At 43.5% G+C, this 25,487-nt stretch overlaps 1 protein-coding gene across 1 annotated transcript; it reads left to right on the top strand.

The window, feature by feature from the left end:
- The first annotated feature begins 17,339 nt into the window (after nucleotides 1–17,339).
- Nucleotides 17,340–21,606, top strand: LOC123122961 (uncharacterized). Its single transcript, XM_044543346.1, has 12 exons — nucleotides 17,340–17,667; nucleotides 17,819–17,924; nucleotides 18,027–18,099; nucleotides 18,216–18,299; nucleotides 18,706–18,825; nucleotides 18,912–19,370; nucleotides 19,578–19,981; nucleotides 20,081–20,180; nucleotides 20,276–20,335; nucleotides 20,447–20,533; nucleotides 20,654–20,791; nucleotides 21,132–21,606. Exons 2-12 carry the CDS (start codon nucleotides 17,839–17,841, stop codon nucleotides 21,453–21,455), a joined length of 1,935 nt encoding a protein of 644 aa, XP_044399281.1. The 5' UTR covers nucleotides 17,340–17,667; nucleotides 17,819–17,838; the 3' UTR covers nucleotides 21,456–21,606.
- Nucleotides 21,607–25,487: the final 3,881 nt, after the last annotated feature.

Below are 25,487 nucleotides of genomic sequence, written 5' to 3'. Positions count from 1 at the left end.
AGTCTCTTTACTCGTTCCGTAATACATCATCCCGCAACTAACTCATTAGTTGCATTGCTTGCAAGGCTTATAGTGATGTGCATTACCGAGAGGGCCCAGAGATACCTCTCCGACGATCAGAGTGACAAATCCTAATCTCGATCTATGCCAACTCAACAAGTACCATCGGAGACACCTGTAGAGCACCTTTATAATCACCTAGTTACGTTGTGACGTTTGGTAGCACACAAAGTGTTCCTCCGGTATTTGGGAGTTGCATAATCTCATAGTCATAGGAACATGTATAAGTCATGAAGAAAGCAATAACAATATACTAAACGATCGTATGCTAAGCTAATGAAATGGGTCAAGTCAATCACATCATTCTCTAATGATGTGATCCCGTTAATCAAACGACAACTCATGTCTATGGCTAGGAAACTTAACCATCTTTGATTCAACGAGCTAGTCAAGTAGAGGCATACTAGTGACGCTCTATTTGTCTGTGTATCCACACATGTACTAAGTTTCCGGTTAATACAATTCTAGCATGAATAAATAACATTTATCATGAAATAAGGAAATAAATAATAACTTTATTATTGCCTCTAGGGCATATTTCCTTCAGGTATCTCAATACCTAGTTCAATCTCGTTACCGGCAAGTCTCTTTACTCGTTCTGTAATGCATCATCCCTTAACTAACTCATTAGTCACATTGCTTGCAAGGCTTATAGTGACGTGCATTACCGAGAGGGCCCAGAGATACCTCTCCGACAATCGGAGTGAACAATCCTAATCTCGATCTATGTCAACTCAACAAACACCATCGGAGACACCTGTAGAGCATCTTTATAATCACCCAGTTATGTTGTGATGTTTGATAGCACACAAAGTGTTCCTCCGGTATTCGGGAGTTGCATAATCTCATAGTCATAGGAACATGTATAAGTCATGAAGAAAGCAATAGCAATAAACTAAACGATCATAGTGCTAAGCTAACGGATGGGTCAAGTCAATCACATCATTTCTAATGATGTGATCCCGTTCATCAAATGACAACTCTTTGTCCATGGCTAGGAAACTTAACCATCTTTGATTACCGAGCTAGTCAAGTAGAGGCATACTAGTGACACTCTGTTTGTCTATGTATTCACACATGTATTAAATTTTCGGTTAATACAATTCTAGCATGAATAATAAACATTTATCATGATATAAGGTAATATAAATAACTTTATTATTGCCTCTAGGGCATATTTCCTTCACTTCTCCCATTGCAAGAAAAACCAATCTAGTTGGCCAAACCAAATCGATAGTTCGAAGAGACTTGCAAACATATCAGATCATGCATATAAGAATTTAGAGGAGATTCAAATAATATTCATAGATAAGCTGATCATAAATCCACAATTCATCGGATCTCGGCAAACACACCACAAAAGAGTATTACATCGAATATTCTCCAAGAACATCAAGGAGAACTTTGTATTGAGAATCAAAGAGAGAGAAGAATCCATCTACCTACTAGCTATGGACCCGTAGGTCTGTGGTAAACTACTCACACTTCATCGGAGAGGCAATGGTGTTGATGTAGAAGCCCTCCGTGATCGAATCCCCCTCCGGCAGGACGCCGGAAAAGGCCCCTAGACGGGATCTCACGGGTACAAAAGGGTGCGGCGGTGGAAAAGTGGTTTTGTGGCTCCCCTGTAGGTTTTGGGATATTTAAGAATATATAGGCAGAAGAAATAGGTCGGTGGAGTCACGAGGGGCCCACAAGGGTGGGGGCGCTGATACGTCTCCAACGTATCTATAATTTTTTATTGTTCCATGCTATTATATTATCTGTTTGGGATGTTTAATGGGCTCTAATATACTCTTTAATATTATTTTTGGGACTAACCTATTAACCGAAGGCCCAGTGCAAATTGTTGTTTTTTGCCTATTTCAGTGTTTCGTAGAAAAGGAATATCAAACGGAATGAAACCTTCGCGAGGATCTTTCTTGGAACAAACTCAATCCAGGAGACTTGGAGTGGAAGTCAGAGAGGCAATGAGGCGGTCATGAGGCAGGAGGGTGCGCCCAGGGGGGTAGGCGCGCCCCCACCCTCGTGGGCCCCTCGTAGCTCCACCGACCTACTTCTTTCGCCTATATATATACTCTTATACCCTTAAAACATCCAGGGAGCCACGAAAGCACTTTTCCACCGCCGCAACCTTCTGTACCCGTGAGATCCCATCTTGGGGCCTTTTCTGGCGATCTGCTGGAGGGGGATTCGATCACGGAGGGCTTGTACATCAACACCATAGCCTCTCCGATGATGTGTGAGTAGTTTACCGTAGACCTTCGGGTCCATAGTTATTAGCTAGATGGCTTCTTCTCTCTCTTTGGTTCTCAATACAAAGTTCTCCTCGATGTTCTTGGAGATCTATTTGATGTAATACTTTTTGCGGTGTGTTTGCCCAGATCCGATGAATTGTGGGTTTATGATCAAGATTATCTATGAACAATATTTGATTCTTCTCTGAATTCTTATATGCATGATTTAATATCTTTGCAAGTCTCTTCGAATTATCGGTTTAGTTTGGCCTACTAGATTGATCTTTCTTGCAATGGGAGAACTGCTTAGCTTTGGGTTCAATCTTGCGGTGCTCGATCCTAGTGACAGAAAGGGACCTTGCCATCAAGGATAAAAAGATGGGGTTTATGTCATATTGCTTGAGTTTATCCCTCTACATCATGTCATCTTGCCTAATGCGTTACTATGTTCATATGAACTTAATACTCTAGATGCATGCTGGATAGCGGTCTATGTGTGAAATAATAGTAGTAGATGCAGGATCGTTTCGGTCTACTTGACACGGACGTGATGCCTATGTTTATGATCATGCCTATATATTCTCATAACTATGCGCTTTTCTATCAATTGCTCGGCAGTAATTTGTTCACCCACCGTAATATATGTTATCTTGAGAGAAGCCACTAGTGAAACCTATGGCCCCCGGGTCTACTTTATATTATATAAGTTTCCAATCTACAATTCTAGTTTATTATTTATTTTGCAATCTTTATTTTCCAATCTATACAACAAAAATACCAATAACATTTATCTTATTATCTTTATCAGATCTCACTTTTGCAAGTGGCCGTTAAGGGATTGACAACCCCTTTATCGCGTTGGTTGCAAGGTTCTTGATTGTTTGTGCAGGTACTAGGTGATTTGCGTGTAGTCTCCTACTGGATTGATACCTTGGTTCTCAAAAACTGAGGGAATTACTTATGCTACTTTGCTGCATCACCCTTTCCTCTTCAAGGGAAAACCAACGCATGCTCAAGAGGTAGCAAGAAGGATTTTTGGCGCCGTTGCCGAGGAGATCTACGCTCAGGTCAATACATATCAAGTACCCATCATAAACTCTTATCCCTCGCAATACATTATTTGCCATTTGCCTCTCGTTTTCCTCTCCCCCACTTCACCTTTGCCGTTTTATTCGCCCTTTTTCCGTTCGTATCGTTTCGCTTGCTTCTTGTGTGTCCGTGTGTTAGATCGTTTGTTTCTCTATCATGGCCAGTCCTTCTATCATTGTTAGTACTCCCGATAATGAAGTTCTTAATTTTAAACAAAGGGAGGGAGAAAATCTAAAAGATGCTTGGTATAGAATTTGCAATGCTCAGAATAGATCCACTAGGAAGCAATCTACTTCCGTTCTTCTTCGCAATTTTTATGTAGACATCACTCCTTGGAACAGATATATTCTTGATACCATTACCGGAGGGAATTTCTTGGATAGCCATACTTTTGATTCTTATAATGCTACGATAGATTTGTTTGGCCCACCACCTCTTTTGGTTAATGTAACTATTTTAACTTTGGAATAACTTTGGAACATGTGATGCAAAGGCTTGAAATTATTGAAAATAAAGTTGCCACCGTAGAGTTTATCGAGAATTTGGATAAAAAGATCCACAACCAAATTACCCAATATGGATCTAAGGTAGAAGTTACTCTTGAAAATTTTAGAGAAAAAGAACCCATAGTTAATGAAAAGATAGATCAAGATTCCACTAGAATTGATAAACTTGAGGATATTATTACCAACTTAGGGTCTGCCTTTTCTGCCGTGAGAAACACTTCAAACCCTCCTCCTACCAAAGTTGCCAAGTTTATGTATGTTCCTAAAAATAAGGGTGAATCTTCCAGTAAGGAGAATGCGGATCTCAGATCAATAAGTGTTCACCCCAACTTTTTCGCTATCATTAAGGAACCTTTTGAGACAAATGAATTTCTTGATTTCTTGCCTAGGAGTTTGATCATTAATAAAAATAAGGAAACTCCCAAGGGTTATAAGTGTTCTATTGAAGAATTGCCTACCAAAGATGACAATACCTAGATCTATTCTTGTTTTTATGCCTAGCTAGGGGCGTTAAACGATAGCGCTTGTTGGGAGGCAACCCAATTTTATTTTTGTTCCTTGCTTTTTGTTCCTGTTTACTAATAAATAATTTATCTAGCCGCTGTTTAGATGTGATTTTATGTTTCAATTAGTGTTTGTGCCAAGTAGAACCTTTGGGAAGACTTGGGTGAAGACTTTATGATCTTGCTATAAAAAACAGAAACTTTAGCGCTCACGAGATTAGATGCCATTTTTTACTGGAGAGTGATTTTAGATTGATTATTTTTGCAGATGATTAATAGATAAATTCCTCACGTCCACCAATTTATTTAAGAATTTTTGGAATTCCAGAAGTATACGTTTGATACATATTACTACAGACTATTCTGTTTTTCGTGTGTTGTTTGCTTATTTTGATGAATCTATGGCTAGTATCGGGGGGTATGAACCATAGAGAAGTTGGAATACATTAGGTTTAACACTAATACAAATAAATAATGAGTTAATAACAGTACCTAAAAGTGGTGGTTTGTTTTCTTACACTAACGGAGCTCATGAGATTTTCTGTTTGAGTTTTGTGTTGTGAAGTTTTCAAGTTTTTGGGTAAAGATTTGAAGGATTTTGGAATAAGGAGTGGCAAGAGCCTAAGATTGGGGATGCCCAAGGAACCCCAAGGTAAAATTCAAGGACAACCAAAAGCCTAAGCTTGGGGATGCCCCGGAAGGCATCCCCTCTTTCGTCTTCGTCTATCGGTAACTTTACTTGAGGCTATATTTTTATTCACCACATGATATGTGTTTTGCTTGGAGCGTCTTGTATGATTTGAGACTTTGCTTTTTAGTTTACCACAATCATCCTTGATGTACACACCTTTTGGAGAGACACACATGAATCGGAATTTATTAGAATACTCTATGTGCTTCACTTATATCTTTTGAGCTAGATAATTTTGCTCTAGTGCTTCACTTATATCTTTTTAGAGCACGGTGGTGGTTTTATTTTATAGAAATTATTAATCTCTCATGCTTCACTTATATTATTTTGAGAGTCTTTTAGAACAGCATGGTAATTTGCTTTGGCTATAAAGTTAGTCCTAATATGATAGGCATCCAAGATGGGTATAATAAAAACTTCCATATAGAGTGCATTGAATACTATGAGAAGTTTGATACTTGATGATTGTTTTGAGATATGAAGATGGTAATATTAGAGTCGTGCTAGTTGAGTGATTGTGGAATTGAGAAATACTTGTGTTGAGGTTTGCAAGTCCCGTAGCATGCACGTATGGTAAACGTTGTGTGACAAATTTGAAGCATGAGGTATTCTTTGATTGCTTTCCTTATGAGTGGCGGTCGGGGACGAGCGATGGTCTTTTCCTACCAATCTATCCCCCTAGGAGCATGCGCGTAGTGCTTGGTTTCGACGACTTGTAGATTTTTGCAATAATTATGTGAGTTCTTTATGACTAATGTTGAGTCCATGGATTATACGCACTCTCACCCTTCCATCATTGCTAGCCTCTTCGGTACCGTGCATTGTCCTTTCTCACCTCGAGAGTTGGTGCAAACTTCGCCGGTGCATCCAGACCCCGTGATATGATACGCTCTATCACACATAAGACTCCTTATATATTCCTCAAAACAGCCACCATACCTATCTATTATGGCATTTCCATAGCCATTCCGAGATATATTGCCATGCAACTTTCCACCGTTCCGTTTATTATGACACCCTTCATCATTGTCATATTGCCTTGCATGATCATGTAGTTGACATCGTATTTGTGGCAAGGCCACCATGCATAATTTTTCATACATGTCACTCTTGATTCAATGCCCATCCCGGTACACTGCCGGAGGCACTCATATAGAGTCAGATTTTGTTCTAGTATCGAGTTGTAATCCTTGAGTTGTAAATAAATAGAAGTGTGATGATCATCATTATTAGAGCATTGTCCCATGTGAGGGAAAAAATAAAAAAATAAAGGCAAAAAAGAGAAAGGCCAAAAAAAGAGAAGGCCCAAAAAAAGAGAGAAAAAGAGAGAAGGGACAACGCTACTATCCTTTTTCCACACTTGTGCTTCAAAGTAGCACCATGATCTTCATGATAGAGAGTCTCTTATTTTGTCACTTTCATATACTAGTGGGAATTTTTCATTATAGAACGTGGCTTGTATATTCCAACAATGGGCTTCCTCAAATGCCTAGGTCTTCGTGAGCAAGCAAGTTGGATGCACACCCACTTAGTTTCTTTTGTTGAGCTTTCATACATTTATAGCTCTAGTGCATCCGTTGCATGGCAATCCCTACTCCTCGCATTGACATCAATTGATGGGCATCTCCATAGCCCGTTGAATAGCCGCATCGATGTGAGACTTTCTCCTTTTTTTGTCTTCTCCACACAACCTCCATCATCATATTCTATTCCACCCATAGTGCTATGTCCATGGCTCGCGCTCATGTATTGTGTGAAAGTTGAAAAAGTTTGAGAATACTAAAGTATGAAACAATTGCTTGGCTTGTCATCGAGGTTGTGCATGATGAGAGTATTTTGTGTGACGAAAATGAAGCATGTCCAAACTATATGATTTTGTAGGGATAAGCTTTCTTTGGCTATGTTATTTTGATAAGACATAGTTGCTTGACTAGTATGCTTGAAGCATTATTATTTTTATGTCAATATTAAACTTTGGTCTTCAATCTTTGGGATCTGAACATTCATGCCACACTAAAGAGAATTACATTGAAAATTATGTTAGGTAGCATTTCACATCAAAAATTCTGTTTTTATCATTTACCTACTCGAGGACGAGCAGGAATTAAGCTTGGGGATGCTTGATACGTCTCCAACGTATCTATAATTTTTGATTGTTCCGTGCTATTATATTATCTGTTTTGGATGTTTAATGGGCTTTAATATACTCTATTATATTATTTTTGGGACTAACCTATTAACCGAAGGCCCAGTGCAAATTGTTGTTTTTTTGCCTATTTCAGTGTTCCGCAGAAAAGGAATATCAAACGGAATGAAACCTTCGCGAGGATCTTTCTTGGAACAAACGCAATCCAGGAGACTTGGGGTGGAAGTCAGAGACGCAACAAGGCGGCCACGAGGCAGGAGGGCGCGCCCCCCACCATCGTGGGCCCCTCGTAGCTCCACCGACCTACTTCTTTTGCCTATATATACTCTTATACCCTAAAAACATACAGGAGAGCCACGAAACCACTTTTCCATCGCCGCAACCTTCTGTACCCGTGAGATCCCATCTTGGGGCCTTTTCTGGCGATCTGCCGGAGGGGGATTCGATCACGGAGGGCTTCTACATCAACACCATAGGCTCTCCGATGATGTGTGAGTAGTTTACCACAGACCTTCGGGTCCATAGTTATTAGCTAGATGGCTTCTTCTCTCTCTTTGGTTCTCAATACAAAGTTCTCCTCGATGTTCTTGGAGATCAATTCGATGTAATACTTTTTGCGGTGTGTTTGCCAAGATCCGATGAACTGTGGGTTTATGATCAGGATTATCTATGAACAATATTTGATTCTTCTCTGAATTCTTATATGCATGATTTAATATCTTTGCAAGTCTCTTCGAATTATCAGTTTAGTTTGGCCTACTAGATTGATCTTTCTTGCAATGGGAGAAGTGCTTAGCTTTGGGTTCAATCTTGCGGTGCTCGATCCCAGTGAAAGAAAGGGAACCGACACGTATTGTATTGTTGCCATCGAGGATAAAAAGATGGGGTTTATATCATATTGCTTGATTTTATCCCTCTACATCATGTCATCTTGCCTAATGCGTTACTCTGTTCTTATGAACTTAATACTCTAGATGCATGCTGGATAGCGGTCGATGTGTGGAGTAATAGTAGTAGATGCAGAATCGTTTCGGTCTACTTGACACGGACGTGATGCCTATGTTCATGATCATGCCTAGATATTCTCATAACTATGCTCTTTTCTATCAATGCTCGGCAGTAATTTGTTCACCCACCGTAATATATGCTATCTTGAGAGAAGCCACTAGTGAAACCTATGGCCCCGGGGTCTACTTTACATCATATAAGTTTCCAATCTACAATTCTAGTTTACTATTTATTTTGCAATTTTTATTTTCCAATATATACAACAAAAATACCAAAAATATTTATCTTATTATCTTTATCAGATCTCAGTTTTGCAAGTGGTCGTGAAGGGATTGACAACCCCTTTATCGCGTTGGTTGCAAGGTTCTTGATTGTTTGTGCAGGTACTAGGCGATTTGCGTGTAGTCTCCTACTGGATTGATACCTTTGTTCTCAAAAACTGAGGGAAATACTTACGCTACTTTGCTGCATCACCCTTTCCTCTTCAAGGGAAAACCAACGCATGCTCAAGAGGTAGCATGCGCGCCTCCCGACCTTGTGGCCGCCTTGTGGTTGTCCTGACGTGCACTCCAAGCCCACTGGATGTCTTCTCGTCCAAGAAAAATCATCGCGGAAGTTTCATTCCGTTTGATATTCCTTTTCTGTGAAACTCTAAAACAAAGAAAAAAATAGGAACTGGCACTGGGCTCTAGGTTAATAGGTTAGTCCCAAAAATCATATAAAATAACATATTAATGCATATAAAACATCCAAAACAGATAATATAATAGCATGGAACAAAAAAAATTATAGATACGTTATAGACGTATCAGGGCCCAGTATGTATCACTGGAGAAGGAGACAAACCAACTCCTACTGGATCTGGAGGTGGAGAGGAGGAACACGGCCCGCGCACAAGCAGAATTAAAGACCATGGGGGTATATTTCGATGACCGAGTGTTCTGTTTTTACCTTTTGTGCCTCAAGACCAAGATGAGGGTTTATTGCTTTCACCTGCCAACTTATTTACCTTAAGGATAATGACAACAATAATAATTCATGATTACCTACATCCAACTGGATATATGTGCCTAGATCTTTCCCTACCACATGATGCTTGCCAAGTGGAGAGTAATTAAGAATGGAATAGGGATGGACATTACTGAGTCTTGCATAAAGTAAAAACTGAAAAGTAAAAGATAGGACCTTCACGGAGGGAGGCAGAGTTTGTCATGCGCTTTTTGTTTTTGAATGGGCAAGCTCTTAATGGAAAGGAACATCATTTATATTTCCCCTTTTGATAGCAATCTTTATTATGCTGTCTGTCGCTTTTATTTCTTTGCCATCACAAGATTGTACAAAGCTTATTTTCCCTTACAATAAAAGATCATACATATTTAGGAGCAATTTTATTGCTTTTTGCACCGATGAAACTGACATGAAGGATCTTATTCAATCCATACGTAGATGTGATGGACTCTCATGGCAAGAAACTGGGTTTAAGGGGTTTCGTATGTACAAGTAGTATCTCTACTTAGTACGAAGTTTTGGCTAGCAAAAGGTTATGAGTAAGCACCACAGGCTAGAGGATCCATGACAATATAACTTCTATGTGAATATAAGCAAATATAACACATTACATTGTCTTCCTTGTCCAACATCGACTATTTGACCAAGATAGTGTATTTATATGTGAATCCTCTCTTCCTCTATTAATTTTGCATGAATTTCATCAATGACCAATGTTATGTTTGTTAATTCCTAATAATTTTTATCAACCATACTCTTTCTGTGTGAAGTTATTACTCCCCATGGGATTAGCATATGACCTTCCATTTATTTTATTGCTAAGATTGAAACAAGAAAGTAAAGAAACAAAACTCAAACTACTCTTTATTTTATAACTATCACACGCGGTTACATAGATAGATCAGGAAGCAAACACTTGAAGCTAATTCATACTAAAACTTTATTCTTCAAAATCACGAAATAACTAATGATCGAACTAAGATAGATAATGATGATAAAAGTGATGGTGATACGATATCGGGGCACCTTCCCCAAGCTTGGAACAAGCCAGGGGTGGTGCCCATACCCGTGTACTCAAGTTTTTTTCTTCGGTGTTGGCGGTGCAATATTCTTCGTGATGATTCCCATGATGAAAGAACATGCGGTGCCCCCATGTTTGGTTTTGGTAATTGATGACAATCTCTATGGACTAATGGTTGCCTTGAGTTATATTTGAAGGATTTGTCCATAGGCATTTCTTGAAGTTCATCAAGGAGTTTATGTGGTGACCAAGGTGTTATTAAGGATTTATCCAAAGATTGGTCATGTGAGAGTTGAGCTTATTGCAAGCATGTCTTGGAGAAGAAGATTGTGTGATCATTCATGTATATCTTCTAGACATCATCCAAATGAAGAGAGTTGAAAAGATTCATGGTTGATCAAGACGAAGTCAAGAGTGAATCAACTTGATCAACTCACAAAGCGTAGAAGATGTACCGAGAGGGATCAAGCGATCCCATGGTGTGGTGAGCATTGTCAATTACGCTTTGTGTACTAACCCATGATCTTCGTGAGAGTTCTTTGTAGGGTTAGGTTGCGGTGTGCAAGTTCAAGTGAAGCATCATGAAGAGATCAAATGCTTGAAGCTTGCCATCCATTGTGGTGACAATGGACTTGTGAAGATGTTGCGGTGTGCAAGTCCAAGTGAAGCATCATGAAGAGATCAAATGCTTGAAGCTTGCCGTCCATTGTGGTGACAATGGACTTGTGAAGATGTGCGGAAGAGTGGCTCACCCATAGTGGAGCATGCGGGAGCAATCAACTAGTCTTCATCGAGCCAACGCAACCAAGAAAGGTGGTCCAACTTGAGGGAGTCAAGATCGTCATCATCTAGCTCAAGTGGACCATGTGCAAGGCAAAGGTTTGCTCTTGATAGGTTTTCTATTTTACCGGTCTCATGATGGTAGGTGGGAGACCGGGTTATAGGATCGATTGCCGTACTATCAAGGGGGGCTCTCGATGAGTAGCTTGATCATATTGTTCATAGAGAGCTCAAACCATTGCATCCTTGCATCATCTTTATTGGTTCTTTTTTGGTTCTTCTCTTTGTGAGTTTTGGAGCTTATGGTCATCTTGATGACAAGCTCGAGTTCATCGAAAACGGAGTTCACTCGCATCTTCTATGATGTTTTCGATGTTGGAGGTTATGCCGGTTCTTCTCGGTTGGAGGTTTCACTCCTCTATTTGTTTTGATGCTACTCGTCTTTCTCAATCCAACAAGCTTGAGTTTGCTCAATTCGGAGCTCATATGCAGAAGTTATGGCAGTTTTGGTTTCCTAGCGGTAGTACCGCGGGCCGGAGCGGTAGTACCGCTTGGGTGCTACAAGCGGTAGTACCGCTGGTGGCCCCAGCCGTAGTACCGGTACGGTCTCGTACTAGTACCGCCTCGATTCGAGGGATCTTTTTCGTGTCGGGTTTTACGGTACTAGCCGCGGCAGTGGGGGCCGTAGTACCGCTCGTATGCGGTAGTACCGCCCTGCCACCGCGGTAGTACCGCTCTGGGCTCAGCGGCAGTACCGCGAGGGGGAGCGGTAGTACCGCTTATAGGGGCAAGCGGTAGTACCGCTCTCTGCGGGGCTGAAGTGGGGGTAACGGTTGGATTGTTCCCCCCACTATATAAGGAGGTCTTCTTCCCCAATGAACCTCATCCTTTGAGCTCGTGTTCTTCCCCCATTGTTGACCTTCTTCGAGCTTGCTAACTCTCAATCCCTCCATGGAGTCTTGCTAGTTTTTGAGGGAAAAGAGAGAGGAGATCTAGATCCACATTTCTACCAATCACTTTCTCCTCTATGTGAGGGGAACCCCTTGGATCTAGATCTTGGAGTTCTTGGTGTTCTCCTTCTTGTTCTTCCTCTCATTTTCCTCCCTAGCATTAGTTGGTTCGGTGGGATTTGAGAGAGAAGGACTTGGGCACTCCGTGTGCCCTTGCCATTGCATTTGGTGCATCGGTTTGAGTCCTCCACGGTGATACGTGGAAGTTACAAGTTGAGAAGCTTATTACTCTTGGGTGCTTGGTGCCCTTGAGCTTGTTCCTCTTGGGTGCTTGGGCACCCTAGACGGTTGGTGGTGTTCGGAGCTCAATCATTGTGGTGTAAAGCTCCGGGCAAGCGTCGGGGTCTCCAATTAGGTTGTGGAGATCGCCCCGAGCAATTTGACGGGTTCCGGTGACCGCCCCCAAGGGTTTCCAAAGTGTACGGGTTCGGTGACCGCCCCCAAGGGTTGCCATTTGTACGGGTTCGGTGACCGCCCTCAAGGGTCCCTTAGTGGAATCACGGCATCTTGCATTGTGCGAGGGCGTGAGGAGATTACGGTGGCCCTAGTGGCTTCTTGGGGAGCATTGTGCCTCCACACCGCTCCAAACGGAGATTAGCATCCGCAAGGGTGTGAACTTCGGGATACATCCGCGTCTCCGCGTGTCTCGGTTATCTCTTACCCGAACCCTTTACTTATGCACTTTACTTTGTGATAGCCATATTGTTTCTTGTCATATATCTTGCTATCACTTAGTTGTTTATCTTGCTTAGCATAAGTTGTTGGTGCACATAGGTGAGCCTAGTTGTTGTAGGTTTTGTGCTTGTCAAATTAACCGCTAGGTTTATTCCGCATTTGTTCAAGCCTAAACCGTAATTATTTTAAAGCGCCTATTCACCCCCCCCCCTCTAGGCGACATCCACGATCTTTCACATGAGGATGCGATTTTCCTCTTTGAGCTTATTGACTTGACGTTTAAGATCCATGATTTCCTTGCGGAGCTTGTTGGTGACAGTTAATGCACCATCAACCCAAGGATGCAGCTTGGCTGTAGAAGATAAAGCAACACTCTTTTTGTAGGTGATGATAAGAAGTAAATCGATTATTGGGAGGTTTAACCGTAACCGACATGCTTGATTTCTTGAATTCCATATGCATGTCTCCTAGTTGGGGTAAGGAAGTTTCTTCATCCTCCTCGCTCGAGGAATCCATCCTCTTCAAGTCATCATCTATCTCCTCATCAATCGACCACACATAGGGGCCGACATCACCATAGGCCCTTGGGTCCGCGGTAGTATGGGAAACATGGCTCTCCCCATCTGATTCTTGCGAAGACATAGCGATCCAGACCTGTCAGAAAAATAGCCCGAAACATGAACAAAGGAGAAACTTGCAATATGGTGGTCTAAACATACATGAGTATATATAATTATTTTTTATCTTGTGAAATAAGTATTCGGGAAGAAAGCGGTGTCGGGAAGGCACACAAGGGCCTCACAAGACAACACGGCGCGCCTAGGGGGTATGGCATGCTCTGATGCCTTGTGACCTCCTTGTGGGTCCTCTCGGCCGTTTCTTAATTTTCTATTTTTTCTAATATTCCAAGACGGACAGAAATACTTTTATGGAATTTTTGGAGTCAGTTACTTACCATATCACATACCACTCCTTTTCAGAGTTCTGAAGCATTCTGGATGGTCTCCTTTATGTGTTCCTCCTGTGTTATTGTCTGAATAATATTAATTTCAATATTAATGGACGTACCTGAGATATAATATATAATTTTTTGCCCATTAACCACCCTCAGATTAGTGCTCTCGGCATTGTTAATCTTGATAGCTCCGGAGCGATAAACTTCTTCGATAATATATGGACCTTCCTATTTAGAGAGGAGTTTTTCTGCAAAGAATCTGAAATGAGAGTTGTACAATAAAACTTAACCACCAACTTTAAATCACGTTTTTGTATTCTTTTGTCATGCCATCTTTAACTTTTTCTTTAAACAACTTGGCATTTTCATAAACTTGTGTTCTCCATTCATCTAGAGAGCTAATGTCAAATAATCTCTTTTCACCGGCAAATTTAAAATCATAGTTGAGTTTTTTAATTACCCATTAAGCTTTGTGTTCTAATTCAAGAAGCAAATGACATGTTCATAGACCATTTTAAATGGAGACATGCCTATAGGGTTTTTATAAGCAGTTCTATAAGCCCACATTGCATCATTAAATTATTATACCAATTCTTCCTAGATCGGTTAACGACCTTTTGCAAAATTAATTTTATTTCTCTATTGCTCAATTCAACCTGGCCACTAGACTGAGGATGATATGGTGATGCAATTCTATGGTCGACATCATATTTAGCTAAGAGTTTACGGAATGTACCATGAATAAAATGCAAACCACCATCAGTCATTAAATATCTAAGGGCTCCAAGCTCGGAAAGATAACTTATTTAAGCATTTTAATAGACGAGCTGTCATCAACGCTACTAGTTGGAATAACTTCTACCCACTTAGCACATAATCAACAGCAACTAAAATATGAGTGTACCCATTAGAGGAAGGAAAATATCCCATATAATCAAAACCCCAAACATCAAGGTTCAACAAGCTATCAATCTTTGCTGACATGGAAACAACCCCTACCATACTTGAAATCCATCACAGTCACACAGATCGAAAGATCTAACCCTACCACATGGACAGACCTGGCTAGAACTAGTAGAGAAGAGGGGGTGATTGAACTCACACACGCCATCGGAGAAACCGCGAGGTGGCGCTGGACACGTCGGAGAAAAGGAGCAGTGGATTCGCCGCCGCCGTCAACCGGTTATCGGAGCAGTTGCGCCGGTTACCTTGTCGTCAATGTGGATCCGCGCCGGAGAGAAAGCTCGAGAGGGGGGAAATGGTGGCGGGAGTTTTTTAGCTCTGGTCACGCTGGCTATATAGGGTGACCGAATCAGCGGACGGTGACACGAAATCGTCCCGACGCTTTTCCGAAGACGCGTGCGAGATCTGGCCATCTCTCTGCTCGCAACCGCTCAGCGCCGCGTTCCCCTCCCCTGCATCGCACGAGTTTGGCTCGCCGGAAGCTGCCGATTCAGCCTTGGCGGGCCTGACTGAGGACTGCTTTGAGGTTCGCGCGTGCTAAGATTTTGATGCGTGTGTGGCAACCAAACAGTGTGTTTCTTCCCGAGCGGGTCTGGCTGGGCCTAATGCGAGCAATCAAATGCATCCAACGCCTTTAGTTTCATGTTTATGTGTATCTTTCTTGTATTTCTCAAAAAAAAATGTGTATCTTTCTTGTCTGATTGATGCGTGCAAGGCTGTGTTAGCTGCTTTCCATCCATCACGTATATATCTCGGTATTTTTCTTTGAATGATTTAATATGGTTGTACTAGTACTGATCGGTTGACGACTTTGTTAATTCAAAATCTGCTCTCGTCTCAAGCCATTTTTTCTTGAAAAAAAGAGAACACATGTACGCGCAATCAACCGGACGCATACACGGAGTGGAGCAAAGACGAGCACAGCCGACCGGAAAGCCATACGCCGACGGTCCACACGCACACCGTCCACAGAAAACCAGCAAAAGCCCCAAAGTTTCACCTTTTCCCCGGCCACTTTCCCGTGCACGGCCTCACCCGCCTGTCCTACCCTCCCCACGCCCCCCAAATCCCATGCGCCCCGCCCCCCAAATCCCATGCGCCCCGCCCCGTCCAAGCCGCACCAGCAAACCGCTCGCCGCCACGCAGACCGGGCCTTATTCCCGCGACACGCCGCGCCGCTCCCCGGAGCACAGGACAAGCGCTCCCCGGCCGCCGCCGCCGCCTTTTGAGATGTAAAGACGGCGACGCCGGACGTGCGTGCACGGAGTGGTTTAGGTCTAGCCGTTCCGGTAGGCCTAGGAACGAAGGGGCCGGAACAAGGGGAAGCGCCAACGGGAGAGGGGCTCGCCCCTTCGCCAGCTTTCGTCCCTTTTGAGATGAGACGACGGCTTTGCTTCCATTCTTTTCGGGTTTGCGCCCCTAAAGAAGCCCTAAACATTCTTTCGGACAAATGCGGCCTTGTCTTTGATGGATGTTTGTCTTTGTTTTGTTTGATTGATGTAGCTGTAGGGTCTGCCATTTTCTCCAGTCCGGAATCGATGTGTAGTGCTACGAGTGGAGTATATACTAGCACCACTACCAGTCTAGGTGGAGCTCACTTTGGATGCCGGGCGGGGATGTGATCTTGCCTTTTTCATCTTTTATCTTTTTAGATTAGAAGAAGAGGTGCTTCGTTAGTTGAGGGTTATTTTGGACATGCCAGATGGCACAAATGTTGACATTCTGGTCTAGTGGTGCTTTTATCTTGTTTGTCAAACTTGATGGATGGATCTGCTGTGGAAAATGACACATTTTGCAGCGATTGATCAAAGTTGTTAAGCTACTTGGCTACCATGTAATCATATCATTTGCCGCCCCTGTCAAACCGCAGTCAAACTGCAGACCTCATTTGCTGCCCCATCACTGTCATCCAAACCCATTTGCAGGGGGAATCAAGACCACCAATCGTACGCAGATTTTTGAAGACCTATGTCAGCACCCAGCATCGCACCTACAAGCCCACCTGCTCCTCCATTAACAACTCCCAAGGTACACTACACACACCGTCCACCGCCACCCCCAAGCTCCATCGCATGCACCACCACGACCCAGTACACACGACACACTGCTGCGTTTTTGGCCTATCTCCTATCGTTTAGGCGTCCCCATCACCAGTCATCGCCCGTCATCAAACTGTTGCGACGCAGAAATCCCTCCCTCAAGTTCGGTACGCATCGTACGAGCAACGATTAATCAAACCCGGCGTTTTCTTGTCAGATTAGCAGGAAGCGTTGGCTGGACTAGGCGCCGGAGGCAGCAGCCAGCGATTATCACTGGTTAATCTAATGCATAAAGCTTACTCCCACATGTGTCGTGTCTCACAACCCAGCAGCACTGTCACCGGATCACGGTTGTGGATTACTGTAGCAGAAAGCCTAACACACAAATAACAGAGCTGGCTGGTACTGTAGTATAAAAGTTGCTCCTTTCCCCAGTTTTGCAAGCAGCAAGAACGAAGAGGCCGGGAGAGAGGGATATGATATGATATGATTTTCGTGGGCTTGGTGAAAAGGTGATGTGGACTGTGAGCTGAGCTGGGGTGAGGTATTTATCCATGGCAACAAGGAACCAGGGGAAAAGTTGTGCGTGGCATTTTCACGAGGGGTCACAGTCAACGGGAGGCCTTTTCGCTCGCCGGTGTGCCGTGTGAGCCATTGGTGGTGGGTGTGCTGCCAGTATATAAACGTGAAGGCAGGCAGTGGGTGGGTTCTTCTTGCAGAGCAGTTGGAGAGAGAGAGAGAGAAACAGAGGCCTTGCCTGCCTGCTCGCTTGCTTGCCTCTTCCTCTCCCTCTCTAAAATGGCCGCTGTTTAGTTCAGTTGTTGACCTGAGGACAGCGAGAGAGAGAGGAGGAGAGAGGTGGTGGTGGTCTGGTGGATATACAGATCATTTGGAGCTTACTGTCGCCTCGCAAGAAGCCACACTGCTGCACTTGGAGCTCCTCGCTTGCCGGGCTGGTTCCTTCTCCTCCCTCCGAGTAAGTTTTTGTTTTGTTCTTGTCTCTCCTCCTCCTCCTCTTCTTCTTCCTCCTTGTCTCCCGTGCCCTAGACCTTCCTCTACCGCCTGCTTGTAGTTTTGCTGCTGCTCACGGTGGTTGCTGCTGCTCCCGTGCCCTGTGTTGGTTGCAGTTCTTGGGAGGTGCCGAGCAATGGAGGTGGAGGCGCACGAGAAGAAGGGCCACCGGGCCTTCGCCAAGGCAATCAAGTCCTTCGGCTCGCACAGGCGTTCCAACAGGTTCGTTAGTAGCGCTGAAAGATTTGCCTCTGCAAACTTCTTTGGTTTTCTTTGAAGAATTTTCAAACCGAGATTCTCCTCCTTGTGGCTTGTGAACGGCAGCGATCTTGACAAGATGTGTGGCAAAGATGCGCTCTACGCTTCAGACAAAACATTTGTCCCGCCTAAGCAAGTGGTAAGATTTCTCCTCCTCATGCGCAGCTTCAACATTGTGTTTTGTGTGGTGAAAGCGAGATTGTTTCCGCGGTTTCTTTGATTTTGAGCGACCCTGTTCTGATTCTGTTTTACCAGGAAGGCGTGAAGGCCAAGGTGAAGAGTGATTTGAGTAAGGAGGTGCAGCCTGGGAGAGGCGCACAAAGCTCCCTGAGAAAAGAGGTACTAAATCGCCGTAAAATTCTACTACTTTCCGTAGATTTGCTGTTGACATCTCGCCTTTGAGGTGTTTTATTTTTTTACTAGTATGCAACCCCATACTTTAATGCAGATAGTAAGCTGCATTTCCTTCTTATCCGCGTGCTTGCTAGGCGCTTTTTTCTTTCAATTTTAGCTGGACAGCAGGTAGCCTTGATAATTTATAGCATCTTTTTTTGCCAGAATATGAACATACTCTGTTTCTCTGAACTTGGTTGACAAATGTTTCTTCTTCTGTTTTCTTGGCTGAAGAAATTGTTTCTCTATTAATTATCCAATCTCTCACTAGGCTTGCTTTGCTTGCTAGTCGCTGCCTTTGCTGATGAATTTTGCCTTTAGTACAGCAGACTCACGTGATTGCCTGATGCAGATTCTTCAACTAGAAAAGCACCTCAAGGATCAGCAGGTGGTGCGTGGCGCCCTGGAGAAAGCCATGGGGCCGGACGCTGCCCCGGTCAACAACCTCTTGCACGAGATGCCAATGCCAAAGGTAGGCCCAAGAACAGCTAGCTGTTCAATGATTTTTCTCTTCCCTGCAACTGCAATGCTCATCAGTTTATTACCTCGATCCCACAGGCCGCCAACGAGCTGATCCGGGAGATCGCCACGCTGGAGCTGGAGGTCAAGAACATGGAGCAGTACCTGCTCACCCTCTACCGGCAGGCGTTCGAGCAGCAGGCAACGCCTGCATTGTCTCCCCCGGATCGCCGGGAGGCGCTGAAGCCGTCGGTGAGCGCGCGGTGGTCCGGCCAGCTCCGGGAAGCACCCGGTGCCAGGGTCTCTTGCAAGAGCAGAGGTGATGCCGCGCTCCGGTCCAGCTACCCGCCGCCGCCGCCGCCCCGTAAGAAGTGGAATGATCCGTTGATGGACTGCTCTACGTCGGCGTGCTTGGATAGACCGAATGACTCTGATGCGCTCCGCTGCCAGTCTGCGTTGTCGTGCCGTGGGATCTGTTCTTCTAGGATATCGCCTTCGGAGGAGAGCCTTGCCAGGGCCCTGCGCTCGTGCCATTCTCAGCCTTTCTCATTTCTGGAGGTAATGGCTTTCTCTACGAAAAATGGATGTGCCAATTTTAGCCCATGTTATGCTGTTTCACAATGTAGATAAAACTTGCTAAAGTTTTTAGAATAAGATATTAAGTAGATCATAAGAAGTGTGACAGGGATTCCATGATTGAAATGTAGCTGTGGTGCTGCGTAAGATTCTAAGGTCTAAGCTTATTTTCATGATTTTGTTGAGCAGGAAGATGCTGCCGCAGCCGGGGTGATCAGCTTAGCAGAGTATCTGGGCACAAATGTAGCCGATCACATCCCTGAAACTCCAAACAACCTCTCCGAGGAGATGGTGAGATGCATGGCAGGGGTATACTGCAAACTCGCAGATCCTCCGTTGGTTCACCACGGCTCCTCGTCTTCTCCGACGTCATCGTTCTCGTCAACCAGTGCAATTTCTCCACAGTATGTGGGGGACATGTGGAGCCCCAATTACAAGCGAGAGACGACGCTGGACTCCCGGTTGATAAACCCGTTCCATGTCGAGGGGTTGAAGGAGTTCAGTGGACCATACAACACTATGGTTGAGATTCCAGCGATTTGCCGCGACAACCGGAGGCTAAGAGATGTTGAGGATCTTCTCCAGACCTACAAGTGAGCTATACTCATCCTTATTCTCCAGTGAATGTGCATGTGAATGTTTCGTTCGTCTTTCCATTGTTACTGATTCAGTTGTCTAAATTTATATTTCAGGTTGATACTGTACCGTTTGGAAACCGTTGATCTGAGAAGGATGACAAACGAAGAGAAGATCGCGTTTTGGGTCAACATACACAATGCACTTCTGATGCATGTAATGCTTCTCTCCCTGGCCCAAGAAGTTTACTTCTAATTCTTGATACTGTGTCTACTTTTTATTGACGGGATCTCTTTGTGCTACTTTCACAGGCTTATCTCAGGTACGGCGTCCCACAGAACAATCTGAAGAAGTCATCAATACTTGTTAAGGTAAAGAGGATACATCTCTGCCGCAGAATCAATGAAATGTTCCTGCAATAAGATGTACTTGTTCAGATGAAGTTTCTTCTTTCCCTGACATAATGTTTCCATTCACCACAGGCCGCCTGCAAAATCGCGGGACGAAACATCAATGTAGCTCTGATCCAGAACCTGGTTCTTGGATGCAACACGCATTGTCCCGGACAGGTATGTATAGCAAGCATGATAGTGTCGAAAACCCGTTAAAGGCGTAAATGTTTGCACTGTACTGATTACGGGCACGATCGCAGGCATGCTAATTCCATCCGTTTGATCCTTTTAATGCAGTGGCTACGTACTTTGCTTTACCCAAGGATGAAAAGCAAAGCGAGCAAAGCAGGGCATGAGTGGCAAGCCTTTGCCGTTGCGCAATCGGAGCCTCTTTTACGCTTTGCGCTTTGCTCGGGCAGCCATTCTGATCCCGCGGTAAGCGACTATGCACGCGCTAATCACTGTCGTTGTTGCCCTAATCGCTTGTAACGAAGCAAATGCTGCCTTTTTTTCCAAGCCATGCACACTCATGTGGTTCTTGGCTAGTCTTTAAGCATGCAAAGATTTGGCATGAAAAAGGCGCACGTGTCCTGAGGAAATCATAGCCTGACGCATTGTCAAGACATGATTATGAAATGAAAACCTTTTGTTGATTAGGAATCTTGATAGGAATCATTCATCATGTTAGGAATCTTTCATCAAAGTACTGCGAGCATAATTACCAGTGGTGCCAAACCAAGCCAATCCCCTTTACACACTACCCCTTTTTTCGCAGGTGAGGGTGTACACCCCAAAGAGGCTGTTCCAGCAGCTGGAGGCCGCCAAGGAGGAGTTCATCCGGGCAACGGTCGGCGTGTGGAGGGAGCAGAAGATACTGCTGCCGAAGCTCGTGGAGGCGTACGCCAAGGACGTCAAGCTCTCGTCGCAGGGCCTCGTCGACATGGTGCAGCGGTACCTCCCGGAGAGCCTGAGGACGGCGATGCAGCGGTGCCAGCAGCAGGGCGGCGGGAGGTCGAGCAAGATCATCGAGTGGGTGCCTTACAACCTCAACTTCCGGTATCTGATCGCCAGGGACCTCGCGTTTCCTCACCTGAGCTGACCTTGTGAGATGGACTGACCAAGTATATGGTGTATGATAGGTTTATTATTAGGTCCAGTGTGGAGTTGTGTATTTTGGTTGGCGGTGTAAATTTTTGTGTAGATGAAAGAAAAATAGGGGAAGAAATTGAGAAGCAAACATGTTTAACTTATGTGCCACGCGCTCTTGCATCATACTTTTGTTTCATTCTGGAGCGAGTTTGTTTTATTCTTCTCAGCATTGCAAGTTCTCGCTCTCTGGAGCTGCTGAGCTTTGAGCAGATAATCAAGGAGTTTGTACAAGAGCGTTCCATTCTTCTAGATGGTGTGGCAGACTAGCCTAAAAAAACATGGTGTGGCATACTGGTCTTCAGTTGTTGTTAATATATGCTTTTGATTTGCGGAAGTTGTGTTTGGCTCCCAGCCTCCATGAAGCTCGGTTTTAAAAGATTCAGAAATGTATTTTTAGGTCACAGAAAATTCTTAAAAAAATACAAACATATACCTATATATGTATACTACTTGTCTGTAAAGTTTCATGGAGAATTTGTTTTTGTGAGCTGCACAAAAATAATGAAATCATGTATTTCTAGAAAATGTGCCATTCACTATAAAAGTACATGATTTTAATATATATATTTTTGTATAGCTCACATCAACATCTCATGAAATCTCATCTGGCTTTAAAACACAGGAATCCTATAATGATTGCCTTTGGATGGTGCATAGCAAAGAAAACATAGAAATTTTAGAAGATTTAGAAGAAAAAGTAGAGACATAGAGTGAAGATGTATTGGACTTCTAAAAAAAACGATGGGACCCCAACCCTATGATCCAAAGGGCTTTCACAGATTTTTTTCCCCCCTAAGATTCAGATCCTAAAAAATTCCTAACAAAAATTCTTCAATCCAGAGAGGCTCGAACGGCTCGTGAATTCTATGCACGTGGATTCTCTCACTTAACTACTCGCATGCATGTGGGTTCAGCAACAAATTCATGTAAATTTAAACCCGCAAATTGTTTAATCAAGTCACGCTCGGCCATGATTAAGATGCGGGTACTGCGGCAATTTTTCTCTCCTTTTCCCTTTTTTTATGTTACTTTTTATTTCTGTTTTCAAGAAAATGTTTAGTTAATTCTAAAAAGCATACATGTCTTTATGAAGGCTCACATCTATTTTAAAAATATTCACACTATTTGGAAAACTTTATTAATTAAAAAAGTGTTCTAATTTTTTAAAAAGTTCGTGCCTTTAAGAATTTTGCCATGCATTTAACTGTTTTTTGATATAATTGTAAAATACATCACGTATTTTCATTATTCATGTATTTTTTGAAATATTCATTCCATTTTTAAAAAAATACTTCAAAAATGTTGGTATAATATTAAAGGCGGCGCCATTTTGTGTAGTGCGCTATTTTTTACCTTGATATTAGTACGTGCCAATGATTTTTAGAAAACAATTATTTAAAAAAATAATGCCACATTTATCGAAAGTATTCACGATGCTTACAAAATCCTCATGTAATTGTCTTAAAACCATGTTACTTTTAAGAGTGTAAAAGAAAAGTAGATGAAAAAACAGGAAAAGCAAAACTAATAAGAAAAAAAAACAAGAAATGAAATGAGATAAAATAGAGACACAAACCGCCCCGATGAAAAACCGAAAGCCGACGATCGTGTTGTCCCCTGGTACTGTTCTTCGGACCACACCCGAATGCACGAGGGATGATCGCGTGCCATTGCCCGCATAAATAGAAAACCAGGGGTGCGGCTATGCGCCGGCTATTGCGAGGCACAAGGATGCCTCACCTAATAAGCGCCTTTAGTGCGCCAGCCCAGTAGGCGTTGGCTGGTGCCGCTGACGTAACCCGCATTTCTCGTTTTCATATTTTTTTAATTTTATTTATACATTAAATTAAATGGAATTTTTTTGAGAATTCATCAAATTTACTTAAGAAATTAAAAAACACGAATTGGAAAAGTTTTAACATAGTATAAAAAATGTTAGCTCAAGTTTAAAGATGTTGAAAACTTTTAAAAAATGTACATGACAACGTAAAATTGTTCCCACATCTCAAAAAATGCATGTGATTGTCTCTAAAATTATGAACAGTGAATAAAAATGTTTCATGACGCTAAACAAATGTACGTCACATTTGATGGAAATATTCCCGTGTTTTCAAAAAAAGATTCATGACATTTAAAAAAGTGTTATATACAAATGAAAAAAAGTTTGTGTAGATTAAAAAGATGTTTATTTACAGTAAAAAATGTATTGTGGCATTTTCATAAATATCCACGTCTTTCCAAAAATTGTCCTTGAAATTTTGAAAAATGTTTATGCAATGCAAAAAAATGTTCGCGCAGTTTAATTTTTTTTATAAAATGTAAATGTATACTTGAAAAAATTCGAACAAGTGCCAGAAAAATGTTTCACATGTGCTCTAAGATTGTACATTTTGTAATGGGAAGACATGTTTTTTTTTTTGCCGATGAAGAGGGATTTCTCATTACTCATGGAGACTTCTCAGCGAGAGCCAAGTTTACAATGAGGTCTAGTCCCGAGTACAACCAAACAGCGGTGTGGGGAGTGCTCCTACCATACTTGACGAGCTCATGACTAACTTTGTTCTGCGAAGGACAACAAAGATTAAAAGAGACCTCTCAACCCTCCATCGCTACTAGTCTCTTAATGTCCTCAATAAAGATGCGATGGACACCGCCTCTGCACAGTCAAGCTCGACTATAATGAGTGTGCTCCAGGCCCTCCCGGCACGCCACTAACTCTGCCCCGAGCGCATTATCGCATGCTCGTATCTCTCCGCATGCACTAAAGATGATCTCGCCTTGAGAATCTCGAAGGACCATGCCCCCTCCAGCCGCTCCTGTCGCTGGGATAAAACTCCCATCTGCATTAAGCTTGGTACTGCCAGGTGCTGGAGCGGCCCAACCACGCTCCTCCTTGGGAGGCGCGTGCTGTGTAGAGCACATCGGTGGTGTATTAAGCGCCATCTTAGCCTTGGCCACATCTCCATTAGGGTATTACTGCAGGCATAAAAGTGAGTTCATATACCCCTGAAGGAAGCGTCGAGATACTTCTGTGGGTGGGGGTTTCTTCTCGTGTGTTATTTCATTCCGCACATGCCAAATCCTCCACATCACCATGAGCACAATCATCCGTGTCACCTCATCCAGCGGCTCCAGGAGTGCGAAGAGCCACTCCGGCCCAACGTTCCAGATGGCTTCAACGCTTGGTATAGACCAATCCAAGGCCACCACATGCCATAGTTCCTTCGCTACTGGACACCTGCAGAACGCATGGAACCCATCCTCTCGTTCCACACCACAAAGAGGGCATCTATTAGTGACTCGAGGTGTCGGGAGAATTTGTTTTCCCATGTAGCAAGTGAATTTGTAACAACTCTTCAAGCAAACACGCGTACCTTCGGGGGAGCAGGGCACCCCCATATGATCTTCCAGATGGCGCGATGACCATCCGGTGCCCTGCTCTTGGCTGAAGCCGATGGACGCTCGCGCTCGTACATGGCAAAGCGATAGGCGGATCGAACGGTGAAGATACCGTTCTTCTCTGGAGCCCATGCGATCATGTCGTCGGTGGCGCGTGATGAAGTGCAGATACTGGCGATCACGTCGACATCTGCAGGCAGAAAGTGGCGCCGGAGCAGGTCCATACGCCACGTCCCATTCGGGCCAAGGAGCTCGGACACCCGCTGAAGCCTGCATGTGCCCTGTAGGGAGACAGGCTGGCGTGACGGTCCCTCGGTATCCACCAATCCCGCCAGCTGCGGATGGACTGGCCGTCCCCGACCCGCCAGACGATGCCCTTCTTTCACTACTAGGGAAAAGCCTAGTAGTAGCGCGGGTTAAACAACTAGTAGTAGCGCGGGTGCCCGCGCTACTACTACGGTGCTACAGCTAACTTGTAGTAGTAGCGTGGGTGCACCCGCACTACTACTACGTCTGTTAGTAGTAACGTGGGTGCTACCCGCGCTACTACTATTAATTTCAAAAACAAAAAAAATTCTTGATC

This window comes from Triticum aestivum, chromosome 5D, assembly GCF_018294505.1.
Source record: "Triticum aestivum cultivar Chinese Spring chromosome 5D, IWGSC CS RefSeq v2.1, whole genome shotgun sequence".
NCBI lineage: Eukaryota > Viridiplantae > Streptophyta > Magnoliopsida > Poales > Poaceae > Triticum > Triticum aestivum.
Note: the sequence above shows the minus strand (reverse complement) of the source record. Positions and strands in the feature narration are given on the sequence as shown.